Source organism: Diadema antillarum, unplaced genomic scaffold (assembly GCF_040938485.1).
Source record: "Diadema antillarum isolate AM-2024a unplaced genomic scaffold, OU_Dant_1.0 scf00000020, whole genome shotgun sequence".
Classification (NCBI taxonomy): domain Eukaryota; kingdom Metazoa; phylum Echinodermata; class Echinoidea; order Diadematoida; family Diadematidae; genus Diadema; species Diadema antillarum.
Genome location: NW_027270909.1, coordinates 1,433,847 through 1,449,214, shown reverse-complemented (window position 1 = coordinate 1,449,214; position 15,368 = coordinate 1,433,847). Strand labels below are relative to the sequence as shown.

Genomic DNA, 15,368 nt, shown 5'->3' with positions numbered 1-15,368 from the left:
ATAAAACATGCACGTCTGATACAAGTTTATTTAGAACTACACAGACAAAGAAGTACGTTGTCAGATTTTTAAGTTTAACATTCATGCAACTTCAGCTTCAAGAAGATATCATGTACATCTGTACAGTGTAGGCTGACATATTAGTGGAGATCATACTGTCTTCACTTTGAATAGTCTGCAGATGATCTGTACACAAATACCCACCCAGTTGTTGTTGAAGAAAGATCTTCATCTTTTTTCAGTATGAACTACATTTGTATTACTGACTTGTAAATAACCTGGCACTGATGTGTTTTTGTCGAAAGAGTTGTACAATATGTACATCAATTGCTTTAATTTCAGGAAATACATTTCACTTTCTGTGCATTATCCCAATAGAGAGACATAGGGTGATTACATCATCATTATCTCACTATAAGGGACCAAAACTAGGGGTTTTTTTTCCTGTCTTTTGTTTTGTTTTTGTTTTGTTTGTTTTTTACAGAAAACATGCAAAGCAGTAGAATATTGTAATTTTCTCAATGTCAACTTTCAGTGAAACTTGTACCACTGTGATTGTCTTTTTTTTATTAGATGTGAAGAAAAGTTGACTTTAATAGCATACTTGTGTGTCTTGATGAAGACTATTTACTGTATACTGACAAACATTTCCTCATCCTGTAACAGTTCACTCATCTACCCCCTCCCCCCCCCCCCCCCCCCCCCCCCATGATGTGAATGGTTCAGCCCAGCTCTGCAGTGTGGGTGGTTAGCCGTCTACTGTGCCAAATACATCACTCGCATGTTCTATAACTGCTGTATGAAACATAGGGGCACTCACACTGTACAAACTGTACATCAACACATCTCTTCCCACCTCCCTGTCTGAACTGACTTCACAGAGTACAGTACAATACCTTCTCCCATAGATCACATTAAAACAAAGCTGCATTCACTTCATTTTGCTTTATCCCTTTAAAATTTGACTTGAATTCATATAAGTTGCATACATTATACCTCTCAACCCCCTCCCCTCACCCCACCCCCCCCCCCCCAAAAAAAAATACATCTGGAAATACATGTAGGGATAGTTGGAAGAAAATACAGAATTAGGAATTTAGGAATATTATACTACAATTGTATTAGTGCAGGTGACGACAAAAAGATAGGAATACAAGGTTGACTATAGAGGTTCTTATCGCAAGAAAAAAGAATGTGGACTATTAAATGAGAGAAGTTGGCAGATAGGCCTATGAATTATAATTATGATTTACCAGCAATAGGTTGCTGAATCATATTTTTGTCATGGTGTCCCTATTATGTGTATCATTTAATTTTAACCTCTATGACAGGAAAAATATAATTAACATAATGGATGTTCCATGAAAAGTCATCAATATGATATCACAGCTTTGACAGAAATACATTGCCAGACTACAAATTTGGACTTTGCTAAACCTCACTGTTGACAAATTTAATATGAATGGGCATTTCCAAAAGAAACGGGGCTCTTTTCCAATTGGCCTTTGAAGAGGTGAATCACTGAGATTAATAATAAATACAAAATTAATACTTTGGATCATAAACATCGTAAGGTGTACAAGTACATTTGCTTTTTCTTTTTTCTACAGGCTATAAATATTCAGGGTTCTCTGCAGCCCAGCTCATACCTGCACATTATACTATTCCATGTTTTAAAAAATAAATCACACTTTAAACCCAATTTCAGATGACTGAAAAATACATTTAAGAGGAAATCCAGTCCAAATATGTTAAATCTGATAATAAAGAGTAAAATTTTACACGTTCAACAGTGAAAATTTGACTGAAATCGGATAAAAAAGTAAGGAAGTTATGAAATTTAGAAGTTTTGATAACTTCTCCAAAACAGTTATTGTACAGTGGGTATGAATATATAATTATGCAAATGAGTGAGCTAACCGTATCATACCCTCACAGTTTTTGATTGATTGTGTACAAAAAAAAATATGACGAAAATTCAATGTTTCTGTCATTGAAGTCTGAAACATGACCTTATTCCTGGTTGAATAACTTCAGAATAGTGATCAGTTTAGATACAATGTACATGAAGATTTGAGTCTTGGGCATAAAATTTTGCATTTGAATAAAAAAAAACTGGAAATTTCAACATTTTGTACAAACTGTATACTATGGTACATTGTGAGGGGATGACATACTCACTCTGTCATTTGTTTATATTGACTGTTCAAGAACTGTTTCCCCCCAAAACAGCGAAACTTCAAAATGTCATAACTTCCTTACAATATTTTTTCATCCCATTTCAGTCAAATTCATACTGTTGAACTTGTAGGCCTACATATTTTAATCTTTCTTATCAGACTAACTTATAGTTGGACTGGATTTTCCCTTTAAAAGCAAAACTTGACAAGGCTGATCTATGACCAAAGTGTGACATCATTACCATGAAAACTGGTTCTAAACAACTTCACCTCTCCCAATTGTCTGAGAACACTATTGTTGCTATAAAGACATGTTCACATCTGGTTCCAACCCAAGCTATAACAAAGACTGTGACATCATCACATTGGTATTCTATACCAACTTAACATGGTGACAAAGAGTCAAGACTTTCAACAAAACTGTGATCAAAGTATTATGTCTTTAGTCAAAACATACTCCTTAGAAAACAAGCACATTCCATTGCACTGCTCATATAAAGGTGTACGTGTAGGATCGTGAGGTGATTGATATCCTACAATCACACAATACAATATTGGAAACATGGCTACAATATCATTGTCTACACACTTTACTAACTTTTATTTCACTCAAAATTTCTTATTACACAAAGATCTATGTATTATGATGTCAACACTCCATATTCTCAGCACAGTTGTACTATGCACTGTAAGTACAGTACGTATTACATAGCAGACGGCACTAGATGAGCTTCCACTGCCAGGAAGTACACTGTATCTCATGACGTGTGCTTTGTTGCCATAAAATTGTATACGGAACTCTGTAATGCATTAAAGGACAAGTTCACCTTCATAGACATGTGGGTTGAGTGAATGCAGCAATATTAGTAGAGCACATCATTGAGAGTTTGAGGAAAATCGGACAATCCGTTCAAAAGTTATGAATTTTTTGAGTGTCTGCTCACTCAAGGCTGGATGAGAAGACTACTATAGCTTGTGATGTCACATGAGTACAACGATATAAAGAAAGAATAAAGAAAATTCAACATATTCTCACTTTTCTCGCATAACAAAAGAACACTTGACTTCTCTCTTTCAGAAGGCAGGGGGAATAATATTACCCTTAACATATGTCAGTAACAAGTCAAAGAAATGTGCACTAATTCAAAAAGTAAAGTTTTGTGAAATTCTCTTTTTATTTTCTTTATACGGTTGTACGCATATGACATCATACACTATGGTAGTCTTCTCGTCCAGCAGTGACTACGCAGATACTTTAAAAATTCATAACTTTTGAACGGATTGTCCGATTTTCCCCAAACTTTCACTGATGTGTTAGCTAATATTGCTGCATTCACTCAATCCACATGTATATGAAGGTGGACTTGCCCTTTAAAAGAAGCCCAAACCCAGAGAGAAATGTGGATTGAGTGAAGGCAGAAACATTAGTAGACCACATCAGTGAAAGTTTGAGCAAATCGATGCAAAAGTTATGAATTTTTAAAGTTTTGGAACCGCTGGATGAGGAGACTAACTCGAGGTAATGATTATGTCATAATTCAATAAATATTCAATATAAATAAAATTTAATATAAAAGAAAATTCCACAAAAATTTACTTTTCTAGCATAATGAAAGAGCACTTGACTAAACCGCTTTCAGAAAGCAGGGGGAATAGTTGCTATTACATATAACATGTCAGTATCAAGTTGATGGAATATTGTAATTTTCACAAAAAATAGATTTTTTGGAATTCCCTTTACACTTTAAATCTTTATATTGTTGTCCATACACATGATGCCATAAACCTCTAGTAGTCTCCTCATTCAGCAGTTTCCAATACCAAAACTTTAAAAATTCGTAACTTTAAACATCAATAGTAGGCCTACAATTTTCCTCAAACATTCACTGATATGGCATACAACACACACATACTGAAGCTTTTCGACATTGCATATCGAAAAGCTTCAGTATGTGTGTGTTGTATGCCATTTTCAAGTTTTGTAACTAGTACCAAACACTTATTCCTTCACTGATATGTTCTACTAATGTTGCTGCTTTCACTCAATCCACATAAATTTTTCTCTGGCTTTGGGTTTTATGCTAACATCCTGATGTATTCTTCTTGACATAAAATACAACATGGCGTTCTTCTCTCCTTCTACCCCCCCCCCCCCCCCCCACACACACACACCTTGGTAATTCTCAGAAATACTCCAGTTGTTGTTAATTCATGGAGTGTGTCATAGCTCCATGGTTTATTTGGAAAGTGGATAATCCCCACTGGGCATACTCTCCACTGTACATTGCATGTATCCCTCTGTTTTAGACTATTGGCTACTAAAATGTGTGTAGTGTGACCATTAGGTCCACTGTGCTGACAAACCCAAGGCCAAGTGAGGATACTCTTGGTCATTCACCCAATCTCACAACCGTGGTGCTGGAACTTTTAACTTCAAAATGATATCCCCCTGATCTATTTCCGTTTCACTGTAGGCCTATACGCCAATATTTCGCAAGCTTTTATTTTTCGCAAATTCCGCGAGTCGGGTGCTATTTGTAAAATTAAAAAGACACACAAAAATTTTGACTCTGATAATGATGTGAATGTGACGTAGCGTGTATATTTCTCCGTTCAGTACAGGACTCCACGATCGCAAATTTCACCACTTGCGAAATCATCAGGAATTTCCTATTCAGAAAATTTAGACTTGCGAATATGGCGTATGCAGTATATTCATGAAATATATATGAAATATATATATATATATATTCGAAATATATATGGCGTATGCTGTATATTCATGAGTAAAAACTGCTATGAGACCAGCTGCACAGCTAATTATGCACAATGGCAGAGTCCAAGAGAGCCATAAGCACGCACTAGAAAAACTTTTATCATGTCTCTCTTTCAAATCATGTTTCCAAGTCAGGTTTATAAACCATGTTCCCAATACAAAGCAAATCTTGTAGATCAGCTTGGGCATGTTCACACCACATAGGGAGGGACAGGGCAATTGACATTGCAGTCTGAGTGTGCTACCTGTCACATCATAGTCCTGAGTAGCTATTAGGAAGATCTGAAGCGCGGACGTTTGAGATGACAATTGCATTGGATGTTCTCCTCTTACCCCGCGTCATGTTGAAAAGTAGCTTTAGATTACGCTAGGACGCAACCTACAAAAAATAAAATGGCGCCCCTATATGATAGGTACATCAAATAGCTCTCTGCATTTCAAATTCAGCAGACATAAAAATAGCCCAAAACGTGTAATGAAAACTCAGACTATGCAAGCTGTAAATAGATCGAATTGAAGTCACAATATTCCGCATGCTCAGAAAAGGTTTTTTTTTCTCTGAACGTCATGTTGTAAAAATCTAAAGATCTCTAACATCAAAGAATGAGTGACTCAGCCAGGTGTGGGGAACCACTTCCCAGTGACAGAGTCATGACTCTGTCAAATGGCTACCACTGTGGATACAGACAGCTCAAAAGAGGCCCAAGAAAGAACTTGGGATAACATCAAGGATGATACAGTCAGATATTTATATAATATTGACTGGCCTCAAGGGGGATACCAGAAAATATTCTTTCAGTGCGGGCAACATTTATCTGGTATCTCCCTCAAGGCCAGTCAATTATCGTATTACCTATCCCCTACAGTGTAGTAGGAAAATATGTGAATACGGCTATACACTATGATATAGATCAAGCCACATTTGACTACCTGTAGATCATCACCAACATGTCGAATAATTGAAAAATTGTTCATCAATGTATACATACATTTGTATCATTCAACTCCAACTTCAAAGATACAAATGTAGTTGCAACATGCGAACTTCAAACATCTGAACGCTTTTACACTTTATTTTTGCTTCTGTTTCAATTTGGAGAGTTGTAATAATGGTCACTGTGCAGTTATTGAGCACAAATGGACTAGTCATTGTTTGACGCGTAGTGCTGCTGGAGGTGGTCGACCTTGTATGATTTATCAGCGTTTTTCTGCGGTGCGTGTAACCGACACACAGCGACGTCCTTGAATGTTTTCTCTTCTTGGTCGATCGGAATGTTAGACATGTAAAGTGAATGGCGAAACCGGAAGAAGCAAAATACCAACGGATATTGACTGCTGACCTCCACGACCCTGCAAAATACCAACTGCAATTGCCTCGCAAAACTACCTCGTATACGTAATAATTCTCTTCTATGGAAACTTTAAGCTCAAAACAATTGTGAGAATATGGAAGAAAGTTAATCCTGCAGTTGGAGGGGATACTGCAATATTACTTTGGTCGATAAAAAGACCGCTTGGGGGTTGACTGATGACCAATTCATTGGGTGATTTCAAGTTTGGTGCTAGTGCTAGTGCTAGTGCTAGTGCTAGTGCTAGTGCTAGCTCCAAAATAATAGCGTTAAATTGAGCTCCAACACCGACGGTCAGATAAACAAGGCGATACCAATCAAAATTATCGATCACCAGCACTAGGTGCTGGAATCACAGCACCGCGAGCTCCGCGGAAATTGCGCGACGAAAAGAGTGATGGTGCGTGATTACAGTCAAATATTAAAAGATGTAGCCAAAACTGCTTTAATAGTTTAAGACACGTAGTGCAGAAGACGGATTAAAATGCCACAAATTTCATCCATTCCCCAAAGTACAACTTTCTTAATTTTGCTCCCAGGCTCAGATTTATATAGCCATGTCTGGAGTGTTCGTGTTCTTTACGTGGGCGACCACTGCATTAGCATAGACTTTGCACGTTAAATGTGCATCTACTTAAGTATTGTGGAAACGAATACAGGTCTTGCACGGCAACGCAAACACCAGCACCGAACTTGAAATGAAGAAAATGCTAATCCCTAGGGGCCAGTGTTAGTCAATGGGGAAAAAGCACGTAAATCGCTAACACAGACGGCGGAGCTCGGTTCAGCAGACTACATTCAACACCGAGCTCAGCACCAGCAACCGGAAATACGTCATAATTTTGAGGTCAACTCCCAACACTGACGTGATTTCAAGTTCGGTTTTATCAGCGGTGCTAGTAGTAGTGCTGAGATAGCACTTAGCACTAGCACTACATTGTAGCACTAGCACCGAACTTGAAATCACCCATTCCCTGCCCATAGGGTTACAAACCATGAATAGCACCGGTCAGCACAGAAGTGTATGGGGTACACGCAGACGACGTGTGTACAGCTTACAATTCTGTATTCAAATCTATGAATACAATATATTAAATATCACTTCAGATTTATTCAACTTGGTAGTCTCATTAAGACCTGCATGTGCACGTCCTGCTCTTTCCTCTTCCATGTATAGGTTACAGAAATTATGCCCATTTCAACCATTTTGCATCTAGTCTCCTTGGGAGTGACTCTCAGTATGAACAGACCCAAAGGGGCATCAGTTTCACGAGCGCTCCTGTGCTAGAGTAATAGTGTATTATGAACAGGGTATTACAATGTAGGCCCTACATGTAGGCCTACAATGTACAATATTAAATGGGTTAGTCAAGTACCTGTTAGTGATTGGCTACACACAGTCACGTGATGGAGCTGTACATTCGTCATGTTCGCCCAAGGGCGAACGTTCTTGTAATGTTCTCCCATGGGAAAACATTTTCACGTAACAAACGACAGAAGGCTTAGGACCATGCGTGCACAGTATATTTGGCTCTGCGCGAGCGAGCGATCGAGTGCGTTGTGCTAAAGGTTGATGTTGACTTATATTTGATGTATTTGACTAACCCATATAATATAACAGATGCTGACTTTTATTGTTGGGAACATGTACAAACATTCCACCCTTAGGGTTTGAAATGCTATTTCGGGAGGCTACAATGTCCCTCAACTTCTTCTCAGGACTTATAACCTCCCTCAATAGCATTTCAAATCCTTCGGGTGGAACATTCCGTATGTTCCCTCCCCCGCCAGTCATCATCGATATAATGTACATCCAGTCATGAGACAACGCACAGGCAGAGCCATGTATTAAAACAGTAATGTTCTTTGGACTGGTTTCCTGTGCACATTATAAACTGGAATGAACCATCCGCATTGTATTAGTACTGGTTGGCGCGACTGTCTTGGGGGATTCCCCACACCATGTCGTTCTATTCCCTGCTTTTGAAACAGGCTGCTATGAATACTCAGATAACACTGTTTACATTTTGGTACATACAGTTTACATTGTAACAAAGTTAACCTCAAATAAACCATTACCATATTGCAATCATGGTTTTTCTCTATGGCAAAGATTACCAATGTTGACACAGGCTGCAACATTTTTTAGTAATACATGTATACCACAGAAGCATTCTCTTTTTGGAGTGATCACAGGTAGCACACACTACAAAGAAAAAACAGCAACAATATGTGCCAATAGCTTCATGTACATTCAAAGCCTCTCATCCAACAAAAGTTAACATTTTATAATCAGTTACAACATTTGAATACTTCAATCTTTCTAGTTTTGATTAAATATGAGATAATTCTAATCAAATCAAATAGTCTAATGGTGATCATGTAACAGAGTTTTTGTTTAAATGTCCCATTATTCACTGGACTATCCATTTTCTTTTTCAAGTTTCTTACTAAGTCCAGAAAGTGTTAGGTGATATACACCAATGTAATGTTAACTAACAAGGCAAGCGCCATAATGTGTCTCGCCCATTTGCCTACAAGAAATTGTACGCGAATGGGATATAACAGATAAAAAAAGAGATATAGCATAACAGATAAAAAGAGATTGATAATGAGAGTTGACCTATTATAGACCTCAAAAGCTAACTTTCAGCCTGTCTAGCCTTAAGACATATCTAATTACTTTTTTATGTTATGCTTTACCTTTTCTGTAAAAGTGGATATTTTCGCATGAGTAATTTTTCACGCTCTGCCGAGTGAGATGAGTTTTGCGGGTTTTCAATTTGGCAAAACCAAGGAATGAACTACTGGAACAATAGCGAGCAAAAATATGTGACCCGCTACAACAAAAGGATCCTAAAGTCGCTGACGGGCGAGCCGAGCATGGCCCAGAAAAATGCTATTTTCAGGCCTTTCCTTTGATCATTCAGCTTCGAAATTTCAGCAGATGAAAGAAGATACATTAGACTACAAAATTATGTTAAAAACAGAAATCCGAACGTTTTGACAGATTTTGGTGATCTGATTCAAACTCAGTTTTCTCGGCTCGCACGTCAGCGACTTTAGGATCCTTTTGTTGTAGCGGGTCACATATTCATGTCACTGTGCTTTTATTTTTGCGCTGGTTTCTGATTGCGCAAAATGCGCAAAAATTTCAACATCTCACACCAAAATTCCCAATTTGATAAGCAATAGACTCACACAAAGGCCAGCTAATAATTGAACAAATACCACAATGACATGGAATGTTTGGTATTGACACGCCTTTTTTTAAAATAAAATCTATACAAGAAAAAAATCCAAACTGATAGACGGGTCTACCCCTAAATAGTTAAAACCAAAGGAGAACTCGTAACGATTTTTTTTTTTCTTTTACATTTAATCAACAAAAAATTGGTTCTGGGAACAGATTTTCAAAATTTTGAGAAAAATTGAATAGAATGTTTGCAAAATTTCTAAGAAATCACAATGAACAAGGATGATGACATATTACCAGGGCTCGACACTAACGGTGGCCCGGGGCCACCAAAAAAGGTCGGATGTTTGCCTTTGGGCCACCAAAAATAAAAGTTAGTGTGGAGCCCTGCATATACATGTATATGTTTGTGGCAGCTTCACCGAAAGAATGCATGAGGGGGGCTCAAGGAAGAAGAACAAAAGAACGAGACATGAAAACTCGTCACATTGAGGACGAGTTAGGTGATACGCTTGTGGTCATCAGATGACGGTCATCTGTGATCGACAAGAAAAGAATGTGATATAGGCACCTTGAAGTTATATTGAGCGTGCATGCGAAACCGTTTCTGTAACCACTCGGCCACGGGTCATCCACGGAAATGGTAAGACAAAAAAAAAACAATGTATAGATGTAACAGGGGGAAAGTCAATGCCCACTTAACTAACGTGGCCGTGTGAACATCTATTGGATTGCTAGACGGAATAGCGGCCTTATAACGACTGAGGTCGCTATGCCATTTCTGGCAACTTGGGAAAAATACGTCCCGCAGACATCAAACCTATAATCGGCTGGTTTTGATACCTTGCCTTTAATCACAATTTTCAGTGTAATGACGTCATCAAATTACAAAACAATGACATCGTCTTGAAAGACAATTGTTCAAAGTACAACACCTCAGTCGTCGTCATTACATACTATGATCGGTTTGACAAAGTCAACCTGGAAAATTTTGCTGCAGTCGAAGCAATGTGGTCTCCAACACACAAAAAAGAGGGGTATGGCGTGTGTGTGTGTCTGTGTGTGTGTATAGGTGCGTTTATATACGAACGTGATTTCTACATGGACGAATATGTAATACAAAATTGAAGAAAAAAAAGTAAAATAGCTAAATATTTTGTTTCGTGATCTTGTGGGGTTCGAACCCGCAACCTTACGTCTCTGAGACGTCGCCTTTAGCCACTCGGCCATACGTCTCGACGAGAAAATATGGGGAACGTAAACTTATGTATGTGAAAGATACATGAGGAATCGTTTTGTCCACATTCCATTTTCATTTTCAGTTTTAAACTGCAAAATTGCCAATCTGATGAGGAGATTTCAAAGAATAAAATGCATGATTACTGCAGCTTATTGTCTCAGCTACAACATACTAAAGTTTCAGAGGAAATGAAGCAAAATCAGCTGAGATAGAGGTGCTTAAACGTTGTCAAGTCAATGCATGGTTTTAAAAAAAATCACCTCCCATAGACATAACACGTAAACTTGTCCGATTTTGTGTCTTTACTTTTATCACAATTTAAAGTATGATGACGTCATCAAAGTAGAAAACATCGATATGGATTTGAAAGACAGTTGCTTAATGTATAATATATTAATCGTACGTTGTCAGTTTGCTATTGACATGACGATCAATCACATGAAAATGAGGCAGCTATTAGTACCTGTATGAAATTATTATAGGCATGGTTATCAAATTCCCTTAAAATTTCCTTATTATTGCTTTATTTTTACACACAGTTAAGCTATCTCTTTAAACTCGTCACAGTTTAATGAGAATCATAAACATCATACATTAGTACCATATTCAGTTCCATAGCTGATCGCGTTTGCTAATTAATTAAGATTTATTGTCTAGAATGTGCCATATGGCCAACCTGTATACACACGTGGACACACAAACACAATGCTAAATGTATGTATCAAACCTCTGTAACACAACTTTGAACTAACTGTAGAAAGTATCGCTGCACTTATCATACATACTTTTTATCATTATCTGAAACTCCACAAAAACCACTAATTGACAAATAATCATCAATACAGAAGACTGACTTAAAGGAACAATTCAAATACCTTTTTTTACAATGTATAGCTTCTTACATGTATAAAAATCAGCACAAAGTAACCACGACTACATTGTGTTACTGAATTGATATGAACAAATTTCATTTTGTCACAATATACCATGATCAGCTTGAAAAGCCCAGCCTGCAATATTTTGCAGCAGTCGAAGCAATGCAGTCTCCAACGATAAACAAAGGGATACTGTGTGAGTGTGTGCGTATAGGTGTGTTTACATGCGAACGTGACTTCTACATGGACGAAGGTGTAGTACTCCATTGAAGAAAAAAAGTTTAAAAAAATTATTATTTTCTTTCGTGCTCTTGTGAGGTTCGAACCCGTACGTGTGCAACCTCACGTTTCTGTGACGACACCTCTAACCACTCGACCATACGTCTCGACGAGAAAATTAGAGGAACGTAAACTTATGTACGTGAAAGATGAATCAGGAATCGTTTCGTCCGCATTCCATTCTCATTTTCAGTTTTAAATTGCAAAATTGTCAACCTGATGAGGAGATTTCAAAGAATAAAATGCACGATTACTGCAGCTTATTGTCACAGCTACAACATACTTAATTTTCAGAGGAAATGAAGCAAAATCATCTGAGATAAAGGTGCTTAAACGTTGTCAAGTCAATGTATGGTTTTTAAAAAAATCACCTCCCATAGACATAACACGTAAACTTGTCCGATTTTGCGTCTTTACCTTTAATCACAATTTAAAGTATGATGACGTCATCAAATTTCAAAACCATGACATGGACTTGAAAGGCAAATGTTCAAAGTAAAACATATCTGAATTTGGGGTGATATTAAGCTTAAACAATAGAGATACGAGTAAATGAATGTCAGAAAGAGTACCTCAAAAAAATTAATTCCACTTTTTTGATTTCAGATGATGATATGATGACGTCATGAGTTTTCCTGGCAATATTGGTACTTGAAACGTTATTTCCAATTCATATGCTTTTGTAATATGCAATAGAAATATAGGGTCAATGGACGATTTAAAGAGCTATGGCGACATAAACAAAAACATGTTTTTTCACTATATTTGCAGAAAGACGCGCGCGCGGAATTTCAACTTTGACGCCAGTGCATTCCTTTGTTATAGGTCAAAATCGATCGGAAATCAATGGATATTGTTACTCAAAGTATCAAAAATCCAAATCAGTCAAAAAAATTGCATTTTCATGTTAGTTACGCCCTCTGCGCGCGAAATTGCGCGGACGGACGCGCACGCAAGAAAATGTTTGAAACGCTTAAAATTGTCTGAAACTTCGAGATTTCCCATTGGGAAGTCGTTTTGAGCCTTTTAAAATTTTGACGCGCGCAAACGCGCGCGTAATGATGACCTGGGTAACTAGCGTTAAAATGTAAGATAGAGCGTGACCTGAACTTTATGTCCACCGAAAATGATACAGAAATGATATCTAGTTATGAAGTTATGATCGATCATGTGACAAGGTCCGAAAATCACAAAATGGCGCCTAGATGACGTCATAGATATGTTACTGTCATGAAAACCTTATTGTGGCTAGATATTGTTATGAGACATGTTGACTGAAAATGTCATGTTATTCCGTAATGTCATTGTTGAGATATTGACGACACAAAATGTGGCAGAAAGAAAGAAGAATAAAACAAAAGAGAAATTTTGGCAATCACAATAGGTGATACGCTGATAGCGTATCACCTAATTACATTTGTACATAAAATCTACACAGGTGACCTTGCTAAGTAAGCAGTATTGTAATGGATTTACATTGCTACATTTCTGAAATATGTGAGCCTCCTGTAATCTGTAAAGCTGGGGTTTTCAGTACCGGTATATTGGTTTCTCTGCTCAAAGGACCACAATTAATTCGACAAATCTAAATGAGCTACGCATTTAGGGTACCGGTACTTCATGTGCTACATGATGGAAAATTACGAAATTCTGTCCTGGACTTCGCTTCCAATGTAAATGAACTCAGTGGTAATTTAGGTGTAAGCTGCACAAGACACAAGATCTCAAGACAGATTCATGTTTACTTGTGAATGCGGCCCCATCAATCGCAAAATGGGGCTGACCGATATCTGATAGACCCTAGAGCAGTGGGGCGGATTTCCGCAGCATAGCACCTTTCTGTCTCTCCTCTGATCTTTCTTTGAAACAACTGCGGAATACCCTGTCAGCGAGGCGTATACCTTTTACAGTAGGTCGACCAACGACTTACGTATGAACTGGAGTAGTAGCTAGTATTGCTATTGAGTGCTAGGCATTGAAGCTAAATTTATTTGAAACTGCGATGTGAAGGCCCTGGCTAACCATTAGTAAATGAAATGATGTACCAACATGCATACAACATCCAACCAAACTACCATCGATTTCTAGTTTCTAATGGCATCTTCCATCCTCCCTTCTTTCTTTCTTTTCTTGGCATTATCGTGATATAGTCACCCACCGCTGCTTGTCCGTACTAAATACAACCCTACCTTACCCTATAATCCCTACTGCCTAAGTAACCCACGGGTGCACGCGCACTGCGGTGGGATGTGGGGACTATATCATGATTATACCCTTTTCCTTTCTTTGATCTCTCTAGGCATCTCTTTTCTTTCTTTCATTCTCAAAAAGATTTTCTGATTCTAAGGTTATAGATATAGATCTAGACTTCTATGCCCCAAACAACAATGGCAATGCAGTACAGCCTACTTTTATTTTACGATTTTGCTGAAGTCTCTCTAATGTGTAATGTAATACTCTGTGCTCTGGTCAACATGGTCAACGAACCAACGACAACATCATCCCCTCACGACCCAAATAAGCCAGTGTGTGATTGGGGCTATTTCACCATTTTGTCTAAACTTCTCAGCTGAACAATGCTGAAGTCAAAGACAAGTCTGTCTGTAATTTACTGTGCTGTGGCTAACGTCAGTTAACGAACCAACGAATCTATGATGTGAAGTCTCTGGCCATAATTTTGGTACAATTGCCGGTCTTATGACAGTTACTGAGAGCGAAATACATCTATCTGGGAACTGTAAGTGTAGAAAACCAAAGGTTAGATTAAATTCACTGGCGGTATGTGGCACACTGCACAGACAGTATACACACCTGGCTCCCACGTACGTACCTCGTTGTGCAGTGCCAGTAGGCCTGCTAGTAGCAGCACGGACTAGATTTCCATCGGGCCCGGGTCCGTAAACTCGTCCGCCGAACACATGCCTTGTTGCCGCCGGGTGCGTGGGTAACAGGTTTTCGTTCGGGTAGCGTCTTTCCATTTTGAACCAAGATTATGAAGATATCAGCAGTCGAACGGGCACGGCGATCAACTTCTATGACACTTAAACTTCTTGATGCATTATCTCCAGTTTTTAAAGTTTCATAAGCTAGAGTACATGTTTACTCTGTCAATCCGTCATGCGGGAGAGTAGAAGAAGTACGGTATACGGAGCAGTCGCGCTATAATATTAGTATCATGTTGTAAGGATCGAATTGGACGGGAATCCCCATTCGCATATTTATGCGTGGCGAGCAAATCACCAATGAACAACACTATGTGCATGTATCCTCGTGCGCGCATGGGGTGCTCTATTATCTTTCGTAGAGAGCGTACAAGTTTCTAGAAGATTGAAAAATTTGAGAATTCTAATAGGACCAAGGAGGTTCGAGAGATGGCGTTACAAAATACAACTGACTATCAGCCCGATGTTTCGAAATAGCGCGCTATTTTCTGACTTGGGAAAATAAGAAATATCTCGAGCTTGGATTTTTAT

At 38.2% G+C, this 15,368-nt stretch overlaps 1 protein-coding gene across 1 annotated transcript in view; it reads right to left on the bottom strand.

The window, feature by feature from the left end:
• LOC139729423 (uncharacterized) overlaps positions 1-15,043 on the bottom strand; it is a 78,969-nt gene extending 63,926 nt beyond the window's left edge. The window contains exon 1 of the mRNA XM_071640352.1: positions 14,726-15,043. Within this exon, the coding sequence (XP_071496453.1) occupies positions 14,726-14,873 (148 nt within the window). The 5' untranslated portion in view covers positions 14,874-15,043. The remainder of the gene's footprint in view (positions 1-14,725) is intronic.
• Between the last annotated feature and the right edge of the window lie 325 nt (positions 15,044-15,368).